The sequence below is a fragment of the Acanthopagrus latus genome, chromosome 21, assembly GCF_904848185.1.
Source record: "Acanthopagrus latus isolate v.2019 chromosome 21, fAcaLat1.1, whole genome shotgun sequence".
Classification (NCBI taxonomy): Eukaryota; Metazoa; Chordata; class Actinopteri; order Spariformes; family Sparidae; genus Acanthopagrus; species Acanthopagrus latus.
Window position 1 is genome coordinate 22,630,382 of NC_051059.1, and position 20,383 is coordinate 22,650,764.

General features: G+C 41.7%; 2 protein-coding genes across 4 annotated transcripts; one reads left to right on the plus strand and one right to left on the minus strand.

Annotated features, from left to right (window-relative positions):
• The first annotated feature begins 1,350 nt into the window (after positions 1 to 1,350).
• Positions 1,351 to 10,267, plus strand: LOC119011041 (alpha/beta hydrolase domain-containing protein 17A-like). Of its 2 annotated transcripts, XM_037083792.1 has the most exons (7): positions 1,351 to 1,538; positions 2,352 to 2,437; positions 2,896 to 3,121; positions 3,194 to 3,389; positions 3,604 to 3,798; positions 4,606 to 4,785; positions 6,453 to 10,267. In XM_037083792.1, exons 3-7 carry the CDS (start codon positions 2,899 to 2,901, stop codon positions 6,676 to 6,678), a joined length of 1,020 nt encoding a protein of 339 aa, XP_036939687.1. In that variant the 5' UTR covers positions 1,351 to 1,538; positions 2,352 to 2,437; positions 2,896 to 2,898; the 3' UTR covers positions 6,679 to 10,267. The 2 variants fall into 2 exon arrangements, with proteins under 2 accessions (XP_036939687.1, XP_036939686.1); XM_037083791.1 differs by having other exon boundaries at positions 2,896 to 3,389.
• Positions 10,268 to 19,094, minus strand: LOC119011042 (GRAM domain-containing protein 2B-like). Of its 2 annotated transcripts, XM_037083794.1 has the most exons (14): positions 18,870 to 19,094; positions 17,811 to 17,963; positions 17,664 to 17,718; positions 16,850 to 16,922; positions 16,465 to 16,568; positions 16,268 to 16,357; positions 15,286 to 15,357; positions 15,136 to 15,189; positions 14,910 to 15,009; positions 14,690 to 14,746; positions 14,487 to 14,580; positions 13,152 to 13,262; positions 12,960 to 13,015; positions 10,268 to 11,841 (listed from the first exon to the last, which is right to left on the minus strand). In XM_037083794.1, exons 1-13 carry the CDS (start codon positions 18,941 to 18,943, stop codon positions 13,006 to 13,008), a joined length of 1,047 nt encoding a protein of 348 aa, XP_036939689.1. In that variant the 5' UTR covers positions 18,944 to 19,094; the 3' UTR covers positions 10,268 to 11,841; positions 12,960 to 13,005. The 2 variants fall into 2 exon arrangements, with proteins under 2 accessions (XP_036939689.1, XP_036939688.1); XM_037083793.1 differs by lacking the exon at positions 12,960 to 13,015 and having other exon boundaries at positions 18,870 to 19,080.
• Between the last annotated feature and the right edge of the window lie 1,289 nt (positions 19,095 to 20,383).

Sequence of the window (20,383 nt, forward strand, 5' to 3'; positions counted from 1 at the left end):
TTTATTGATTAATTGACAAATCGTTGCAGCTCTACTGGTGCTGATGTTGCTTTTAAATGAATTCGTTATATAGATACAGATACAATATTGTTTTTGAGCATCATTTTTACACTTGCTTAATATTCATTTTTCTTTTTTATGCTTGGCCCAAACATTTGAGAAGCAAATGTTGCACTTTTTACTCTGTTGCTCTTAATTAAAGTCACATAAAGATGAAACTTTGTGTTTGAATAACAAACGGTTTCTGAATATGATGCGTTATCAGAGTGGAGTTGTAAAAAACTGTTTAGGGATTAAAGTGAACTCTCACCGGCCCAGCTACAATATAAAGTGCTGTTTAGATGATTAGACTGAAAAGAGCCTCTCTGCTGCATAATGAAGACACTAACTTTTGATTCAATTATATTTTATTTACAATACTTTTGGATTTGTAATCAGGTAAGATTATGAATGCAGGACTTTACAACACAATATTCTTATTATGTTCTTATTATCTTCTTACTGCCACCATCACTGCTGCACCTTCATAAATACATCAATACACTTTGATCACTTTTATTAACTTACTTATACCTTCTGCTTCATTGCTATTTATATTACGTTAATAATTATTGTTTCTGCATGGCCTCATGTTCTTACATGTATAGACAGATACAGTTTATACACATGCTCTTTATCCCTGCTGTCCATATTTTCATACTGTATACCCCATTTTTGTTTTTCTTCCTTTACTATTTTATCATTTTTATTATTTCTTAGATAATTTTTTTCTTACTAATGAACTATTTACCGTTTCTGTGGTGGACTCTCTAAGCATAAGAATTCCAAGTGACAATAAACATCTTGAATCTTTTTGTATTGTAGTACTGATGTTTTCTAGTTGAGTAAATCATCTGTTAAATTGACTTGCTCTCTGATTCTGGTTGCTGTTTTAAACATTTAGACTGAAGTGAATATAAAACACACATTAAAAACCTAAAACAGTTTTTTTTTTTTTTTTTGTGCTACATCTGTATAAATCACTTTGATTTTTTCTATAATCCGGTTTCCAATGTTGGATTGAACAGATTCTCTTTCATTGTTGATATTTTTTCTAAAAAATAATTGTAATATTTGAAAATGTGTTTAATGACAGAATCCTGACAAATGTGTAATATAACCTCCAGAAAAGCTTATTTTACCTTTTATATTAACTATTATGTTGTTAAGTGTAAGATTTTTTACAGATTCAAGATTTAAGTCATATTTAAATGAATTTAAAGACTAAATACTCTGATGATAAATTAGACGAGGACACATTATAATAAAGTTTTGAAATGGAATAGGCCCTGACGTCACTTCCGGGTTTAGTCGGGCAGTAGTAGAAAAAAAAAAAATATCTGGTTGCCATGAATTTCAGCTAGCTAGCCACCGACAGCTGTCAGTACGCTTGAGTAAAACCATCCATGTCAAGACAAAAGCAGGATTTTCGGAGTCGTGTGCTGCTTCTGTGTACAAATAGGGGCACACCAGCCTGCCTGCCAACCTACTGTGAAGCGGTAAGTAGCTAGCTTTGATGCTAGCGAGGTTAGCGAGCTAGCCGCCGCCGCTAGCAGCTTTGCCTTGCTAACGGTAAGTGGTGATATTTTGGCTGTCCGCTGGCATTAACCTGCTCGGTGTGGTGGCCGTCTAACAATAGCAGCAGCGTGTCGCTTGTCTGCATTGACAAGTTATATGTACGCGACGTCAATGTGCCGCTCCGGGGTTTTGTGCCCGCAGATATGGCTAACGTTAGAGGTTAATATCGTTGTTAACCATGTAGCTACCATTAGCATATCAGTCGCCCCCCCCTTGTCGCTGTCTGTGTCTGTGCTGAGGGGGTGTTGTAATTAGTCACCGGTGTCCACGATCACATTAGGGGATCTGAGTCACTTTAATCCCGATGTGAGGTGGTAGCAGCCTCGGTGAATGTATGAATGCGTGTAACTTTCGCCCTAATAAGCGCTAGTTGGTTACATGAGCTGTAAAACGATGACAACAACAACAGCTGTCGTCTGAGTCAGTGTTGTCTTTTATCTTTAAGGCAGTCATATCTTCCTCATAGCTGTCATCCCAGGTTACTATTATACTACACCACCCTGTGCCCTGAAGTCTATGTGTAATTTGCTTCCAACAACTATATTCTCAAAATTATTCTTAATACATATCATGTCGCTTTATATCAGCACATTAAAGCTTCAGAAAGAGCTACAGTACATAAAATCAACCTAAGTTAATCATCCCTTTGTGACTATATGTTGTCAGGTACGGTATGTTGCCACATGATGTCAAGCCATTTTGATGTGTTTTTTTTTTTTTTTTTTAAACTCAAGATCCAGCTGGCTAAGTGACCAGAGCAGGAAGCCTTGGCACCGCTGTGTGCCAGTTCATTTCAAGACCCAGGGATCTCTGAATCCAGGTAAGTTCATATCAGGATAAACGTGCACCTGGAATCAGTCAATAGAGGGATGTTGTTACCTCTATTTCTGCTGTTACTATCTTGAAGAAAGAGTCCCCCCCCCACTGACTATGCAACATAGATTAGTAATTGCAAAGTAAACGTAGGATGTGATGGGACAGTGAATCACCTGCTGAACTTGGAGATCCTGACGCATCACATCGTTCGATCACTGAAGTTACTAGATCTAAACATTTGGCTCACTGATTTAATTTGTGGCGTGTGGTTATGTGTTGAAGTGCCACTGTTCATTTTCCCTTGAGCCTTGATAAGCTGAATATTATTTTTAATTAAATGTAACATGTTCTGGCAACAGTGGAGGGACAGACCCTGTTGGAAATTAAGGTTAAAGGCTCTTGTTATTCTGTTTTCCTGCCACCTAATTACTCCGTCTGCCATGTTTGTTTTTTTTCTACCAGAAGATGAACGGTCTGTCCATACGAGAGCTATGCTGCCTGTTCTGCTGCCCCCCATGCCCCAGCCGCATTGCAGCCAAACTGGCTTTCCTCCCTCCAGAGCCCACCTACGCCCTTTTACCTGACCCAGATCCAGGTTCTGGAGCTGGAACTGCCGCTGGATCCACCTCTGGGGCTTCTGTGCCTTCTATCGGAGCCCCAGGACTGCGTTCCCGGCTCGGCACTAGTAGTGGAAGTGACCGAGGAGGTGCAGGAGGAGGAGGAGGGGGCGGTGGAGGCGGCGGTGGCGGCGCTGGTGGAGGTGGAGGAGGCGGAGCAGGCGCTGGTAGCACTAGCACCACTTCTGGGGCTGAAGGCAGGTGGAAGCTTCATCTCACAGAGAGAGCGGAGTTCCAGTATTCTCAGCGAGAGCTGGATGTGACGGATGTGTTCCTGACCAGATCTAGCCGAGGGAACAGGGTGGGATGCATGTACATTCGCTGCGCCCCCAATGCCAGGTGAGACACACACAACAAACCCCTGCTTTGTTTACTGCTTGTGCTTTAAATAGGGAAGCTTGTCTGTCTTCTGATGGAGCCAAAGACAAACATGTTTCTTAGTCACACAGTTCTATCCCGTGTTTTTCCATCAACTCCCAGGACAGCAGTGTCCCCGCCTAACCTCAGCCTGCTCCCTGACTTCCTTCTTTCCTCTTCCTCCTTTGTCTCTCAGGTTCACGGTGTTGTTTTCCCATGGCAATGCAGTAGACCTGGGCCAGATGAGCAGCTTCTATATCGGCTTAGGCACACGCATCAACTGCAACATCTTTTCCTATGATTACTCAGGCTACGGTGTTAGCACCGGCAAGCCCTCCGAGAAGAACCTTTATGCTGACATTGATGCTGCCTGGCACGCCCTGCGCTCCCGGTAAGCAGGCACAAACTGTCCCTTCCTGTTCTGATAGGGTCCAAAAATGAACACCCAGTGCCAGTTATGATTTCGGTAGATAAATCAGTGACAGTCACTCACATAACTGGCCAGTAGGTTTTTGTGAGAACGACATTTGGTTGGCTCAGTTATACACGAGTTGTGTCCCTGCTGACCACGATACTAATCTCTGTGACCATCAGCCAGTCAAATCAAAGCTAAACAATGGCTCTGTATCAAACAGGCTGGTGATTGGCTGTCTGCAAGCTGCGCTCAGCAGGAAGTTGCAGCATTTTGTAATTCTGAAGAATAATCCTGTAGTTTATCTGCTGCCAGCCTGGTAAATGAGCCTAATGTTAGCAGAAACTTACATTCCCAGGTGACGATACAGTCGAACTTTGAGGCCACTGAAACCTCAAAAGAGAACAAACTTTTATGTAATAAGGAATACTTTATTTACTCAGTGAATCTGTGTTTGAAGTAGTCTTTACACTGGTGGGGTAATAAGCTGTATTGGTTTTAAAAATAGCCGGTAATAATTGTTACAATTCACATTTGTCGGGGGCTTTGCAGTCTTTGGCAAGTGAGGATTGATGTTCTCTTTCAAACTGTAATCTTAGTATGAAACGAAATACATAGATACCTGTTCCCCTTTGTTGGACTGGAAGGCTTACCGAACCAATCTGCATACAGACATGCACACACAAGTACTCTGCACATCAGTCCTGTTGCATTTTGTTTATTTGCCGAACAAAAGAGATTTCCTATTCTGATATTCTGTGCTAAAATCTGCGTGTGATGTGTCAGGTATGGCATCAGCCCCGAGAATATCATCCTGTACGGCCAGAGCATCGGCACAGTGCCCACTGTGGACTTGGCATCACGGTTCGAGTGCGCTGCTGTGGTCCTCCACTCTCCTCTCACCTCTGGAATGAGAGTGGCCTTCCCCGACACCAAGAAAACATACTGCTTTGATGCCTTCCCTAAGTAAGTTTCAGGACTGAGACTTCATCTTCGCTTTTTCTCTCCTGTGTTGTCAGTGATTTAAATACGATATCCCAAAGTGACATTTCATTCTAAATCTGTTTTTTAGTATCGAATATTCACACCACTGTAAACTTTAAGGGTTTCTGTAAAAAGAACAGAGCTGTGATTGTTCTTACTTGAATTTAGTCATTTACATGAAACCCTGAACGGTGACAAATTATCGCTGTTGAAGAAGGAGTCTGAAAATGTCAAACCACTCCTGTGTTATAATCGACTTCTCTCCCGTTGGCCAAAATGTTCCCGAGCCGAAACATTACATTTGTGAATCCAGAGCCTCTATTAATATTTAATGGAATCAGTCTGACACATCTAACTGTTGTTCCTATGGAGGCTGAATGAGCTTAATGTGAGACACGTCTGAGAAAACTGTACATTAACTGAATAAGGTTGGACAGAATTAGAGATTTATGTTGTTTTGGTCGAATTATTTCTCCTTTTAATATCTCTTGCCATATTAGACCTCTGTGTGCAATGTTGCGGATCATTTAATGAGTTTACTAGATTTTATTGTTTATTTTATATTTGGATCCCCAGTGGTTGTTACCTTGGCAACAACTACTCTTCCTGTAGTTCATGTTTTTGTGTGGCAGATGTGATAAAGCACCATTATTGCATGTGCTGGTTATTTAAAACTTCTGATATATTGGGATTTTATAATTCATATTCCTAAAATGTGCTGTATTTTATTTAGCCATTACTTTTGATTTAACAACGATAATTAGTATTTGGACGTGGAGCCATGAAAAGGATCTTGATTGGAACATGTTGCAATGAAGCGAAGCTGTCTGCACCCGCTGTTTGTGGTCAAAAGGACAAAACCTTTTATGGTCATCGTTAAACCCAACGGGGGTGGCTGATAATCATTAGACAGATTTTCGGTGTATAGTTTCAAAGTTTCACAGGAGGGGGAGTGAGCACACGGATGAATTTGCAGCCTTTAATTGTTGTCTGCACAATTGATTTTATACAACGTTGTGTGCACAATTAAAGATTGCAAATTAATCTGTGTGCTCCATTGCTCCTCCTCGTTTTAAAAGTTCTGCTTCATTTTGCCAGACGATGAGCAGAGAGCCCTATTTTTGGTTCATTCAGTGTCTGCAAGTCTCTAAATGTCTTAAATTCAATATTATAGATTTGGGGTTATTGAATAGTCTTACATTTGAATTTGTGAGGTCTTAATTGCCACAAAACATTTGATCTTATTTCATTTCTGTCTAGTTTATTTATCCACCTTTTTAAGTTCTTCATGTTAAGCTCAGTCCACAGTTCTGATGTCACAAATCTTTAAATCTGTCTTTTTACTTTATAACTGTACTGTTGGCAAAATGTAGATTAACCTAATTAAAACCTACATCTGAATGGGATCATATACTACATACACTAATACTTACCTAATTTGCTTGTATAATAAAAAAGAAGATAATTAACCCAAAAATCAGACTTAAATTTGGTTAAAAATGATCTTGAAAAGCTCTTAAAAGCATTACATTTAATATATGATACTGTAGACACCCTGAAATCACTGAAATGTATCTGATGCAGATGGAAAAATGACCTGCTGTAACCTGATTTCTGCATTAACAGCCTGCCATCTTTTCTTCTTCCAGCATAGAGAAAGTGTCAAAGATCCCGTCTCCAGTGCTCATCATCCACGGTACAGAGGACGAGGTGATCGACTTCTCTCACGGCCTCGCCCTGTTCGAGCGCTGCCCCAAGGCCGTGGAGCCCCTCTGGGTGGAGGGAGCCGGTCACAACGACATTGAGCTTTACAGTCAGTACCTGGAGAGGCTACGGCGCTTCATCAACCAGGACCTGGCTGCACAGCACGCCTGAGAAACAAAACATCAGCCTCTCTGCGTTTTGTATGAATGAGACAGTGTGCGTGTGTTTGCGTATGTGTGAGTCAGTGAGGAAACGTCAGCATGATACAAAAGTACGGGTGAGAAACTGACTTAATAATGGATGTGTGATTTTCGTCACATCTGTGTGTCTTTGAAGCAGCACACCTTTTAGGTTACTTTCTCAACTGCACCTTGGTTGAAATAACTTCCTGTTTTAACGGTGAGAAAGTTTTTTAACACATCATTAGCTGCATCCATCTGTGCAGCGGAGTGTGGTGAAACACTAAAAACAGCAACTTCACAGATCTGTTTTTTTTTTTTTTTTTTTAAACGTGGAGATTGTTATGAATTATAGTTTTAAAAATGTGTCACTCACTTGAATTAATTAAGAAGCAGAGACGTGTTTTGTCCAAAAAGGCACACAGATGTAGTTTTTAAGTAAGCTTTAGTGAATGTGTGAGTGTGTATTCATATCGAATAATACGTGCACGTGTGTGTAAGTGTGTGTGAGTGTGTGTGTGAGCAGGGCATTGCTGAAACAAATGAAGGACATCCTGCAAGTGGAGGAGGCTTACGGAGACTTATCAATATTGATGTTTTGGTTGTTTTTTTTTGTTTTCTTTGATTATGCGTGTATGTATGAAGAATACCTCCACGGCTTGACCAGTTCTCTCAGCGGTGGACAAACGCTGGTCAAGCACGTGTCCCTACACCCCTTCCTCCACCTCCTCCACCTCCTCCACCTCCTACACTCCCTGTTTACCTGTTAATGGACATCCATCTGACTGCCAGGGCATTTCCCAAGTTGTTGTCCAGCTAACACTAACCTACTTTACTTGTGTGGTTTTGGGGGTCCATCTACTTTCCTTTTTTCGGCGTCAGTTACGGCGGATACACGAGGACTAGTCTGGAATACTGTCATGGCTCGTACGGCTGTCGGGTGTCTCATACTTTCCCTTCATTTTTCGACTCTTGATACGATCTCAGAATGGCCGGCTTCCACTTCATTTCCTGGCTGTGCTATAGCTTTAGCGTTTTTGCTGTCCTCAGAACAGGGGAAATTATTTTGATTTCCCCACTTCCCCCCCCATCCAGTCCTACATATTTGTGATGGAGAATGATGGTGTGGTTGAAATGGGAACAGGTCTTTGAGAGCCACACTGAGAAGAGTGTCTCTGTTCATGTGGACGTTTCTTTGGCAGCCATAGATCAGCTGTAGGTTTACACAGTCATTTCCATGTCACACTCCAAAGACATGGTTGTATCCCTGCTGTATTTACTGATATTTGATGTTGAAAGGTAGACTGCTTAGACTTGGAATAAGTCAGATTTAAAGGAATAGTTTGACATTTTGAAACCTGCTTTTTTTTGCTTTCCTGCTGAAAGTTATGAAGTTATCCGCAAAACCCACAACACGTCACTCTCACACTTCAACTAATCGGTAATCGATTGACCGTTGCTGCTCTACTTTCAGGTGGATTTTGTTACCTTTGCACAGAGTCAGGCTAGCTGTTTCCCTCTGTTTCCAGTCTTTATGCTTCTTCTGATTTAACGCTCAGCGAGAAAGCAGAAAAGTGTGTTTCCTGAATGTCAAACTGAACCTTTGAGTCTGAAGTGTAGCTGTTGACGAGGTCTGTGAAAACTTTGTCTCTTCTGGTTGAACACACCCCCCCTTTGTGGAGCTCGACGTTCTGGTTCTGAAGGTGTAAGGAGACAAAGTAGCTGCTCTGTTCACCGAACTAACGAGGATCATGTCTGGTTTCTTCAGAACAGTCGGAACATCTTTTGTGTAATATCGATTACTTGTAGTCTTACAGCACAGTTTGTTTACCCCGCGTCGTCGCAGCAGTAGGACTCATTACCAGGCTCGGTCAGCCCGCTGTTCTCATTCACCCTCAGCACATTTGTGTTTCTTCGTCGTTTTTCGTCTCGATGTAACTAATCCGAACGTGTTCTTGACGTAGTGTAGGGCCATGGATTATTTGTCTCAGAACCATGTGTCGTCGTCGTCGTTGTTGTGACTAACAGTGTGATTCAGATCGGGCGCCCGGACGGCACATCATCATGCCTACTTGCTCTGTTTAACCTCTGTGGCCCTAAAATGTACAGGAGCTCTCTTATGGGTGGCAGCACGCTTCATGTCTGACACAAGCCATATTTGAGCCTCTCACTGTTTGTGTGGTGCAGGTTCCACCACACACACCTTTGCACATCATTACACACACACACACACACACACATTGAAACACAACATACACATGCATACACGCGTAATACATGTACTGTAGTATACAGTATATTTACACATTTATATATATCAGATCAAGCATGACAAAAGCAGGTCTTAAGTTCAGCACTATTGTACAAAGCATCCAAAGTGTAATAAGGGTATAAAATGTAAGTTTGTGTGTCTTCATTATTATTGACTGTCTTCTACAGGCCAGCATTAGGGATATTAACATCGCGTTTGAGTAAGTAGGCGCCGTGTGTAGTCCTGAAAACGGACAAGAACTGTGGCGTGCTATCACCGCATTTTCAGATCTACACAAGGCGCCTGCTTCATCGGAGACCCGTCAGTTTCAGTGATAGTAGCTGCGTTTTATTTTTTGTTTGTTGAGTTTTTTTTAAGGGAACATGTTCTGAACTAGCACTGATCTGATTACTCCATTTTGGGAGTACTAGTGGGTCTCGGTAAGCAGTGGAAAGTTTACTAAAAAAACAAAACAAAAAAACACCACTCGCTCTCTGTCATCCCCCTTTACGACCAGGGAATCTTTCCATTCTCATGCTGCGCTTCGTGTCTCTGATATTTAAATAATGGAAATCTGTTACCATCTTGAGCCAGGGATCTGAGCTGTCAGAAGAATTAAGAGAGAAATATCGCCTCTCTCTCTCTCTCTCTCTGAAGAAGAAGAAGTAGAAGTAGGCCTCAGTTTCTCCTGGACAGGTCGTGTTTATCAGGGAAACCACTGGATCCACCTTTTCATTCATGGGGTTCAAGAAACGGGGTGGAGACTTTGCCGTTTTATTGACGCACCACTATGGTTGACGTATATCGTATCCTCTGGCCCTGAATGTTTATTGACGGGGGGTGGGCGGGGGGTGGAGGGTCGAACAGTGAAAACTGTATGCATGTCTATTGTGTTTTGCAGAGCAAGTGACGGGGTGGGATGTTATCTCTATTATGTATTCTATGTGAGGGTAAAGCTGAACTCATGGCATCGGAACATTGAAGCGCTTTTTAAAGAGAAAAAAAAAAAAACGGGACGTTTATTTGAATTTTTTTATTGCTGATACTAACTGATGTATTGTTATGAGTTTCGTGCTAGAGTTTGAGCGGGGCAGTGGTGGGCGGGTCGGGGTGGCTAGGCGGGTGGGTTAGGGGCTAGACAATATTAGTGGGCTGTTTATATGGTTACTGTACTTACCTATTCTATTCTTTGTATTATGATTTGTAATTTTATGTTGCTTTTTTGAACTGAGAATATGATGTAATGAAATTAATTCATGGGACTGAATCTTGACCTTTTTATGGACTACAAAATAATAATAAAAAAAAGATCACTTATGTACAAAAATAAGAAACTGGATGTATTGTTTTTTATAATATACAATTTTACAGTCATTGTACATTTATACAGTGCATAAGTTAATAATAAGAAGGGGTGCAAGATGTGGTAGTCAACAATACAAAAGATATTTGATTTACGATGTATAAAATCAGATCAGATTCTCAGGTTGGCTGGAATGCTTGAAGGTAATATAAAGGATTCATACATGGATGGATAAAGGAAAAGTTTGAGGAATAGTTCCACCAGGAATGTAAATTGTGGTTCAATGAATTTCAGATTTAAACATGATCTTTGATTATTAACATTAAAGCAGACATACAATCAATCACTTGTGTATCACCACAGGGGTTTTTAAAACCACATATTATATATTGTTCCTTTTCAGTGTTTACACAGAACTCTCAGAATGTTTCGTCATCAAGTTCACCCAAAAATGACAATCCAGACATTATCTACTCACCCGCATGCCGAGTTAGGGTTACATGGGAATCGTTTTAATGTGTTAAATAACTAAGAAAAGGTCAAATAACTCCAAACATGCAGCTTGTCCGACATAATCCAAGAGCTCGCTGGTTAGCATATTAACATAAGATATCTCTGCAACACGGTACATGAACATTTTTAACACTGTTGTTATTTAAGTTCTTTTGTTTTAAATGTTTTAAAATAAAATTCTTACACATCGCACCTCCAAAAGATAAAATCTCCACTGAATCTGATAAGATAAAAGCGTAAACTCTCCAGTGTCAGTAAACAGGGTTGATCTGACAAACAGGAAGCAGCAAAAGTGACTTAACATTTGTATTTTGAGACATTTTCAGTGCCTGGAGAGAACTTAGTGGCACCCTGCCTCTGCCTCGTGTAGCAGTCCTGCCCTCTGCTGGATGATCATTGCCATTAACTCCCGACACCAGCAATGAACTTAACTGAATGTGAGCCCTTGTTTCATAACATACAGATGATTTAACCTCAAGCAACAACAAAGAGCTTCTTTGTGACTCGGTTGTGTTCTCAGTGTTACTGGTTGTGCTGATCCAAGATGGCAGGGACTCCAGCAACCTCTGCTAGCTGAGCTCAGCTGTTCACCGGCCAGGAAATAAACATGGCTTCAGCAGGCTGCCTCCATATGGCTCAGTGCAGGAGATCTTCGTGTCAGTTTTTGATCCGTCAGCAGAAAAAGAAAAAAAGAAAAAAAAAAAAGAAAACCCCAGTGCACTCCTCACAGAAATATTGTCCTGGTGGTTTTCTGCCAACACAGTCAGTCATCCGATGTAGTCCACCGCGTGAGGCCTGTTCAGACATCCCAGAAGCATCTTACTGCTGACCTGCAGCCTCTCTGCAGACAGCGTGTTAGCGCAGGAGGCTGATTTTCTACTGTGAGTCAACTTGTTAGTGCAAAATGTTGTACAGCACTTTGGACAGAATGATTCACTGAAGGTGCATTGTGTGTCAAACGGACTGAGTCTCGCAGCTAAGATGCTTTTGGGAGTGTGTCTAGACGGAGATCGATGAAGAGCAGAATCTTAATAAAGTGGCGCAGAGGGTTCCTACAAGGATTTGTTTGTCGCTACATTTCTCGGAACCTGCAGAAGAAGAAGAAGAAGAAGAAGAAGAAGAAGAAGAAGAAGAAGAAGAAGAAGAAGAAACAGTGCTGACTTAAAGAAGTTCTGACTTAAACGTTTTACTAAAAGTAAGAGAACAGAAGTATTATCAGCCAAAAATATTCAAAGTATCAGATCTAAAGTTTTCAATTATGCAGAATGACTCTAAATTTAGCTGCATTAATATTTGAGAAGGATTCTACTGTAGCTACTTTACATCCCGAATAATTCGTTTAATGTTCATTTTCATATTTATGTTCAGTGTTGAAACCACATGTAATCAAACTACACTGGTAGTTCAACCACAGTTTAAGGCTCTTCCACACTGCTACTGCTTTCTATTCCATATATTTTGTAAAGATAATTTACTTCGTTATTTTCTTTTAGCCCCTTCATATCATTAATGTAAGAGATATGTGACAACGAAACATGCATTCATTGTGATGAAAGGACAAGAATGACTTTTATATTTATTTTTCTACTATACTGTGATTGAAAGCTGACATTTCTTGCATTTCCCATTCACGTTGAGGAGTTTTATTATTTTTTTGATTTATATTTGACAAGTTAATAAATGGGCTGTTTTGCCAAAAGGCAAGTGAGTGGCATTTTTATCATATTTTAAAGTTTCATTGAATATTTACATCACCAAGATCTGTCATTTTCTGTTCATGCAGTGTTTTTGCTTTAGTTAAACCATCTCTCTCTCTCTCCCTGGACGCTGCGCTGTAGTTTAAACTTCCAGTGTGGAGTAGTGGTAGCTTCAAAAGTTATGCTTCTAAAGTTTCCCCTAAAAACTGTTTGTGTTAATCACGTGATTCTTATGTAAAAATTAATCTGTAAAGTAACTTCAGCTCCTAAAAAGAAAAAAAATGTTGAGTGAAAAGTTCAGTATTCTCGTCTGAAATTTAGTGAAATGGAAAGTAAACAGCGTGGAAAAAAATGGGGACACTCAAGTAAATAATCTGTACAAATATCTGTACAGTCTTAATCTGTACGAGATCCAAGTCGTGCCGCCACGCTGTCGTAAAAACCGGTGCATCACCTCAACTCATCGACGTCTGAACTGGGTGTGACTCTGCTGGAATGTGATCACTTATCTTTTGTCTGCGCCGCCGTCATGAACCTGCTGAACGACTCCCACGTCTAATCTGATCTGCAAGTAATGGTTTCAAAAGTCACCTTAAAACAGGTTTGAACCCCCGTTGACGGTTTTTTTTTTCTGACCAGAACCGAACACAACTTCCTTTTTCTGGGTCATTTCTTTGACCGCTCTGTGTGCGTCCACTCACTCTTTGTGGCGTAAAGACAGCTCAGTTAGCGCTCCCAGAGAGTCCAGCTGTGCCTCCAGAGCCACGATCCTGAGGCCGATGTACCCCGACACCAGCAGCAGCACCACCATCCTACAAAACACAAAGTCATCATGTTGGATTACTTTTTACACTCTCCTACGACAATAAACTCTCCACTCACAAACTTTCACCCACAAAAGCGAAAGTATTGCGCAGAACAAATCAAAAGCTTAACAGACGGTCTCGGATCAGAACAAACTGAGCAATAAGATATCAGTAAATTGTATCTGTGCTGAGCCCGAGAGAACATTGTGTGAAAGATGTTTTTTTGAACTCGAGGATTAGATTATTTTATTTCCTTGAAAGATTCCAGTCCATCCAGAAAGACAACATGCCGAAACGTTTCGTGGAGGAATCCAACAAAAAGCAGAAGAACTGTGTTAAAGTTCTGTTTGATGCTCACTCACGCTCGTTTTAACAGCCATGTTTACTGCAGTAAAGCAGAACATAAAAAGGATTTTATTGCAAGTGAAACTCCTGGAATTAAAGTTCACAGCTCAGGTCAAAAGCAGCTGTATAATTATTACAGATGCATTAAAGTGTGAGCAGACTTCTGTAGCTCTGTAATGTTGTAACTGATTGAGGCAAAGAACATTTTCATTCGTTTTTATACTATTTTTTTCAAATCTATAATGATGGCGAATCAACAATGACAATGGCGGATCGAGGCGAGCTAAGGATGGATGCTTGAGATGGTGTTTCAACATCTGGAGGTGCGACACCGCTGGATATTTTTAAAGGAGACTTCAGGACATTTCCAGCCACGTTTGTAGAAACCAAACCAGGTCTTTTAGGCCAAAACACGATCTTCTCCTGATTATAAAACAATGACATTGTAGACATTTATTCTGGAGATTCGGGGCCTTTTATTTTGTTGTTGATGATCCTAGCTGCCACCTCGTCGTGTCCAAAGATCTTGATCTGGCTAACGCGAGCATCTGTTTTGGAGACGAGCGATGAGGTAACACATCTCTTTGCGGACGTGTAATTTTAATAACTGTAATGTGACGATGGTGGAAAACATGTGATCCTACAGCCAACAGGTTTAGCTGCTTGGGAACAATAATCTTGTTGTGCTACGGCTGAAGTTATGGTAACGGTAATGTTACAGAAGGCAATAATAAGCCAACAGCAACATGATATCTGCTGCTAAATCTTGAGACAGTTTTGTAACTAGTTAAAAGTTCCTTGTAGTGCGTTTAAGCAAAGTAGTTGAGTAAATGTAATTGCAGCAGTGAAGATGGAGCCTCAGCTGTGAGGAATAATGATACTCACAGCATCATGTAAAGGTAGAAGAATGGGCTGAGATCTTCTCTGAGGAGGGAGAACGACGTGACCCTCTGAACGATCCTCCAAATCCACGACACAGCTAGCAGAGACAAAAATCAGCTCGTTATGAAAACATGATGGGTAACTATAAGTAGATATAACTGTGTGTGTGTGTGTGTGTGTGTGTGTGTGTGTGTGTCAGATCTTACCCCGGTCGTCTGTATCTATTAAGCTGTTCTGACGGGCGGAGCTGCATCTCGTGGGAGCTGGAAAGACACAAATAAACACGGTTGCATTCAGTGGTATTGTTCTGGTATTGTTGTCTGTGAAGCCATTAAGAGTATATATAGAATAGAAGTCATTATTCAACAGAGATCCAAACGATACAATATCAACCAGCGCTGATGACCCCTCGCTCTGTTTCCTCACCTTCACTGGACGTCTGCGGGAAGCCGTTGTCAAGACAAATGCTGCTCTGTCGGCTCTGATCTCGATCTACGCTGTCCTCCAAACTGGAATAACTCGAGCCCTGCGGACATGGAAGCACTTCAGGTTAAAGTTTGTGCATCACGCGCCCCCTTATCATCTCCGCTAGAAACAACATGACTGAGATTCCTGCTTTTGGTTGACCTCCATGAGCAAAACCAAAACCTACCAGGTCACGATCGGCTTCATTTTCTGCAGAGGAGAGATGAGGGCTGCTCACGCCCTGTTCCAGACAAACACACACACACACAACAAAACACAAGTTTAAACTGAGAACGGCTGCTCGTCATTTTCACACGTGGGCTGGTGGATCGACTACCTGAGCGTGTGAACAGACGGTTTCCAGGAGCTTGTAACACATCTCACGGTTCCTCAGGGACACGAAGGAGTGCTACAGGAGAGGAGCAGAGAGAGAGGCGGGAGGAAGCTGAGTGTTGAGGAAGTTCATTTAAAGTCTTGGTTTGACAATTTGTTCCTTTCACTGCAGGAAGTTTAAATTCCTGCAATTTCCCCTCCTCTTCTTCTTGACTCAGTTCTCGTCTGTCTTTTCATCGATTAGTGGTTAACACTAAAACCAATGAACACACCGAGTCAATGATTAATCAGGGGCAGTGTTGTCCTCAGGGTTAGAGCAGCAGGCCTGTGACTGGGAGGCGAAAACTTACTCCTGCTAAACTGAATGTTTAAAAAGGTGCTGTATGGAAGTTAACTTGCATACAGTGAAAATGCTAATGCTAGGCTAACTATTATTTCTCTTCTACTTCCTTGACTCGATTTCTTGCCCACACAGCTAAACTTCTCTGTCCTCTGACAGCAGCTCTACAGTAGCTCACTGTCATGAGGCGAGACGGGCAGAGGACAATCTCAACCTCCTCCTCGTCTTCGGATCCCTGTCCTGAAGCCTTCATCCAACCTGAGCAGCAACATTTACTAACAGGTGAAGTTATCTTTGTGTTGGATATTCAGACATTCACTCCGGAGACAGTCAGCAGCGTCTCCTAAAAAGTTTGACCCAGTGTCGGCAGCAGGAGGAATGTATAATGTTTAGGATGCTCATTTGATTTATTCAATTAAGGTCCAAATGACTGTTCTTCATGTTGGACAGGTTGGATTGAATTAAGACGGTGTATCATTGCATTATAAAAAGTTGTATTTTTCAGTTTAGAGAGGAAATAATGTGTATAAATGTGCCCTTTCTTGACAACATTCAATCAAAAGCACTCCACATAAGAAGCAATGAAAAAAATGAAAAAAGTAAATAAATAAATAAATAACCAGTGAATGAGAAGAATTGTTCTGACCTTTTCTCTGTCAGCAGTTTCAATAGACATCATGGACAAAGCTGAGTTATGTTTCTTCACCTCCCTGACGCTGGACGCAGGAATCACCACCTGCAACGTGATGACAACATTTATATTCTGACTCCTTCAAAAGGACATAAACATAAATAATATTCTGTTGTTTTCCTGTAAATAATTTCCCTCAGAGGTGTCCAGACCTTTGTTTCTTTGAGCAGCACGGACGAGTGAAAGCACACATGATGCTCGGACACAAAGAGTTTTCCGTGATAGAGAACCTCCTTCTGCAAGGCACAGGTGAACGCTGCGACACAGACCGACACACAAACACAACAGAGATCATTTGAAGTCGTGAGGTGTTTCTCTCTAAAAACAACAACAACAACAAAAAAAACTTCTTTCAGCTCCTACGAGACCATCCTGCTGTTGTGTTCTGGTGCTGGTCTGTGCTGGTTTTTTTCCCAGTTGGGCACAGCAATAATCAAACAGAGAGTAAAAAAAAAAAGGGGCCACTATGTGTGATGTCATCTCCATGATCAATATCAGCGAATGAGTAACAGACTGTGGACCTGAAGCTCCACTCACTCTGCGTCAGGGTCTCCGCCTCAGGAATCTCTGGGAACAGTTTGTGGAAAGATTTGTTGTGCTTCACGAAGCTCTGCGGGGAGAAAACAATACTCAGCGTCACTGGAATCACAGGTTCTTTAAAACGTGTGAGAAACAGACAGCTGTCTTATTAATGCTGCTGACTGTAGCTGCCGTTAGCTAAGTTAGCGGTGTAGCTAGTGGTACGGACTTAGAGACTGGGGAGCTATTGTTGTTTACACTGTTGGACCTTATTTTTTTCATATTGTGTTGACACATTTTGTTACTTTTTTAATGTTTTAAACTAAAATTCTGACGTATTTCACCTTCAAACCTGCAAAAACTTGCTAACACAACTCTGACATATCATCTCCTGTTAAAATGATACGGTGGACATGTTTGCAAACAGTTCCAGCAAATCAATCATTTGTATGTTTTTGTCAGCGTGATTAAGTCCAACATTTGTCTCTCTTTGACCTCTGTTTTTGTTCTCCGGAGTTAAATATCTGGCTCTTCAGCTGCTCATGTGTTTACAAGCTAGCTGCTAACTGTGTCTGTCAGGTGTTTGGAGCTCAGCAGGTTGTGTTCAGAGACTCTTCACTGCCAGCTGTGGTTGAAAACAACACTAGAGAGTCACGTACAACTGTATGGTTGAAGCCAGACAGCTACACATTGAACTGCAGATACGAGTGATACTGATCTGCAGCTTGATATTGTTCTAACATTTGATAAATATTGATCACAGCTGGCTTAATTTCCCCTGTGCTGCAAAGACAATGTCAGTCTGTTGCAGGGAACAGGAAGCAGGACTTACATGACTGTTGAGCCCGTCTGACCGCTCAAGGTTCTCCTCGGCTATGGTCTGCTTCCTAAGGACACAAACAGGATGAATGTACCTGGCTGTGACGGGCGAGATAAGGCCGTTATCAGGTCTTTGTCTAGGCTCAAGTTTAAGAATCACCTGAGGGGCATGTTGGAATTCAGGCTGTGATGCAGCTCGTGGATCTCCAGCCGGGCATCGTCCAAACTCTGACTCTGTCGTGACTTCTTACTGCTGAACCTGCTGCTGCTGCTGCCTCTTCTTCCACCCAGAGGTCCAACTCCATCCAGAGAGCTGTCCCGAGAGAGCAGGAGAGAAATGTCACACTCATGACACACAGGTGGGACAGAACGACAGAGAAGGAAGCAATGTGTTGGATTGTTGTGTTGGATTGTGGTCATTCGCTTTATCTGCTCTTCCATTGTTTTCATTGGTGGAAGTCAGATTTCCCACAAAGATTAGCAGGTTCGTTCACAGACACAAAGAACTCAGTATGTCAAAAGGGTCAACCACAAATATCTTGGAGGAGGAAAATAAGGTCCGCGAAACGCTGTTTGAAACATAAAGGTGGTAGGGTCCGCCACATACAAACAACATAAGACAGCGTGAAGCTTCGTTGTCCGTTTGTTGATTCAGTCATGAAAACAAAGACAGTTGGTTTTATTAGTTTGTTCAGGCATAAAGTAATCAGCCAATGAAGATCTTTCTCTCCTGATTTTAATTTCTTCCCCAGAAACTACAGAGTGCACCTTTAAACGTGCAGCGCTCACAACACTGTGGACTGAAGGGTTAAATAGGTAAGAGAAGTGAATATGATCTAATATCTTCGTCTGTTTTAAAAGCTCCTACATGGGGAGTGCAAAGAAAAAAAAAAAAGTTAATCTCGCTTTAAACTCCTTGAGAAACCTCCTCCAGCAGCAGCTGTATTGATCAGCCCATCAGACCTGTGGTTAGTCTGCAGTCTCTGGGCAACAGCAGCAGGTATTCCTCCCCTGGAGAGCAGTTTCACTTTTGTAAACCAGCAAAGCTTACAAAACACCAGCAGCGTAACGAGAGCGCGAGCACACCTGGTGCTTACAGGGGCTTCATCAGTCACACCTGTTGCTCACCTGTGAGAGGGATGATTAGTGCCGCCTGGGTTTCAGCTCAATGTAATGAAAGGTGTGAGAGGAACAGAGAGAGGAAAGTATTTATACTCACATGGCGCTGTCAAGTGAGAACCTCCTGCTCCTCATACTCATGATGGAAATGAAGCACTTCCAGCTCACACACATGAACACACTCGCACTCACACACTTTCATACATGCAGGGTGACACTATGGCTCGGAGGCGACAGTGCGAACACCTTGTGTGTGATTCTTCTCGCTCGCCTGTGGTTACTCAGATGCAGGTGACAGAGTAACAAAAGGATCTGGGATTGGCTTGTTATTGTTGGACCAGCCAATCGGCCGTGAAGAGGAGGGAGCCTGCAGTCAAGCTGAGCCAATAAGGGACTTCTGCTCCTCATGGCAACACACACACACACACACAGACACACACACAAAGGTATGACACAGGTATGCAGGGACATGTGTTGGAGTGGTGACAGTCACACGATGTCTCCTGCAGGGTGGACTGCCCTGCCCTCACAGATAGACATCAGACAGAGTGATGCAGGACAGATACACATCATGACGGGGCAGTTTTTAATGTAATATTTACATTTCTGAGAGACATAAAAAAAAAAAAAAAAAGAAATTGTGGCAAGACTTGAGAAGAAAAGTGTGTTTCTCTGCTTGACGTTGATCCCGGCACACTGAAAAACGGTGTTACTTACTTTGTTAATGACTTATTATGACTTGTAAACGTGCACAGCGGAGTGTTGTGACACGATCATCACGCGACCTGACAAACAGAAATACAATAAGAGAAAAATATTAACAAATACAGTTGAGCAGCGACACAGAGAGTGTGAGAGCAGTGAGAAATGAGTCCCATTTTCCTTTTGTAGTTTCTGCAGAGATTTTGATGGTTCGGGAGCTACTTTCCAAGAAATGGCCCGAGAAAACTCAGATGATCAAATATTTGTCCCACAGATTACAAGAACTATTTTATCAGCGTCTGACTTCTTCAGCAGACTCAATGAAGATCTGAAGATCTGAAGACTGTCAAAGCTGTTTCACTTTTCACATGCGTACATGTCGGGTTCTTGCTTTTACAGTTTTTATCTTTATATTTTCTCTTTTTGGTTTTATAGTCTGATTCTAATCTGGTGTTGTTACAATGCTGGAATATACATATTATGTAGAAAATGATATATTTTTAGACAAAAACAACAAGGACATTGTGTTCTGTGTGTTGAGCACGACAGCATCTACGTCAAAGTTTCAGCCATCTGTCAAATTCATCCTCAAAACAAAAAAACTTTGAACTGTCTTGTTATCAAAAGGTCACTGGTTTGAATCTCCTCATCTGCATTTCAAACTGTTCTTTGGCAAGATATTGAACCCCAAACTGCTCCTGATGTGATTTCTCCTCACAAAAAGCTGCTTAAGCTGTTATTTCTTCACATCCTGCTGAAAATGTTTTGTTCAGTTTCTTCCATATTGCACCTTACATGTACCTCTGACTGGAGAGTGGGAGGAGGTAGGCTGTCTGTATGTGGGCACTGCAGCGGTGCGTTTGTCAAGTAGCCTCCATACTGCAGAGAGTTAGTACTGAAACCAGATATTCA

Excerpts from the sequence above, each read along its gene's own strand:
- LOC119011041 (XM_037083791.1), top strand. The coding sequence starts at position 2,899 with ATGAACGGTCTGTCCATACGAGAGCTATGCTGCCTGTTCTGCTGCCCC. Across the intron at positions 3,390-3,603 it reads CGCTGCGCCCCCAATGCCAG|GTTCACGGTGTTGTTTTCCC; the intron begins GTGAGACACACA and ends TTTGTCTCTCAG. Across the intron at positions 3,799-4,605 it reads TGGCACGCCCTGCGCTCCCG|GTATGGCATCAGCCCCGAGA; the intron begins GTAAGCAGGCAC and ends GTGATGTGTCAG.
- LOC119011042 (XM_037083793.1), bottom strand. The coding sequence starts at position 18,943 with ATGTGTGTGAGCTGGAAGTGCTTCATTTCCATCATGAGTATGAGGAGC. Across the intron at positions 17,964-18,869 it reads TTCTCACTTGACAGCGCCAT|CTCTCTGGATGGAGTTGGAC; the intron begins GTGAGTATAAAT and ends CTCTCGGGACAG. Across the intron at positions 16,569-16,849 it reads GGCGGAGACCCTGACGCAGA|CGTTCACCTGTGCCTTGCAG; the intron begins GTGAGTGGAGCT and ends TCTGTGTCGCAG.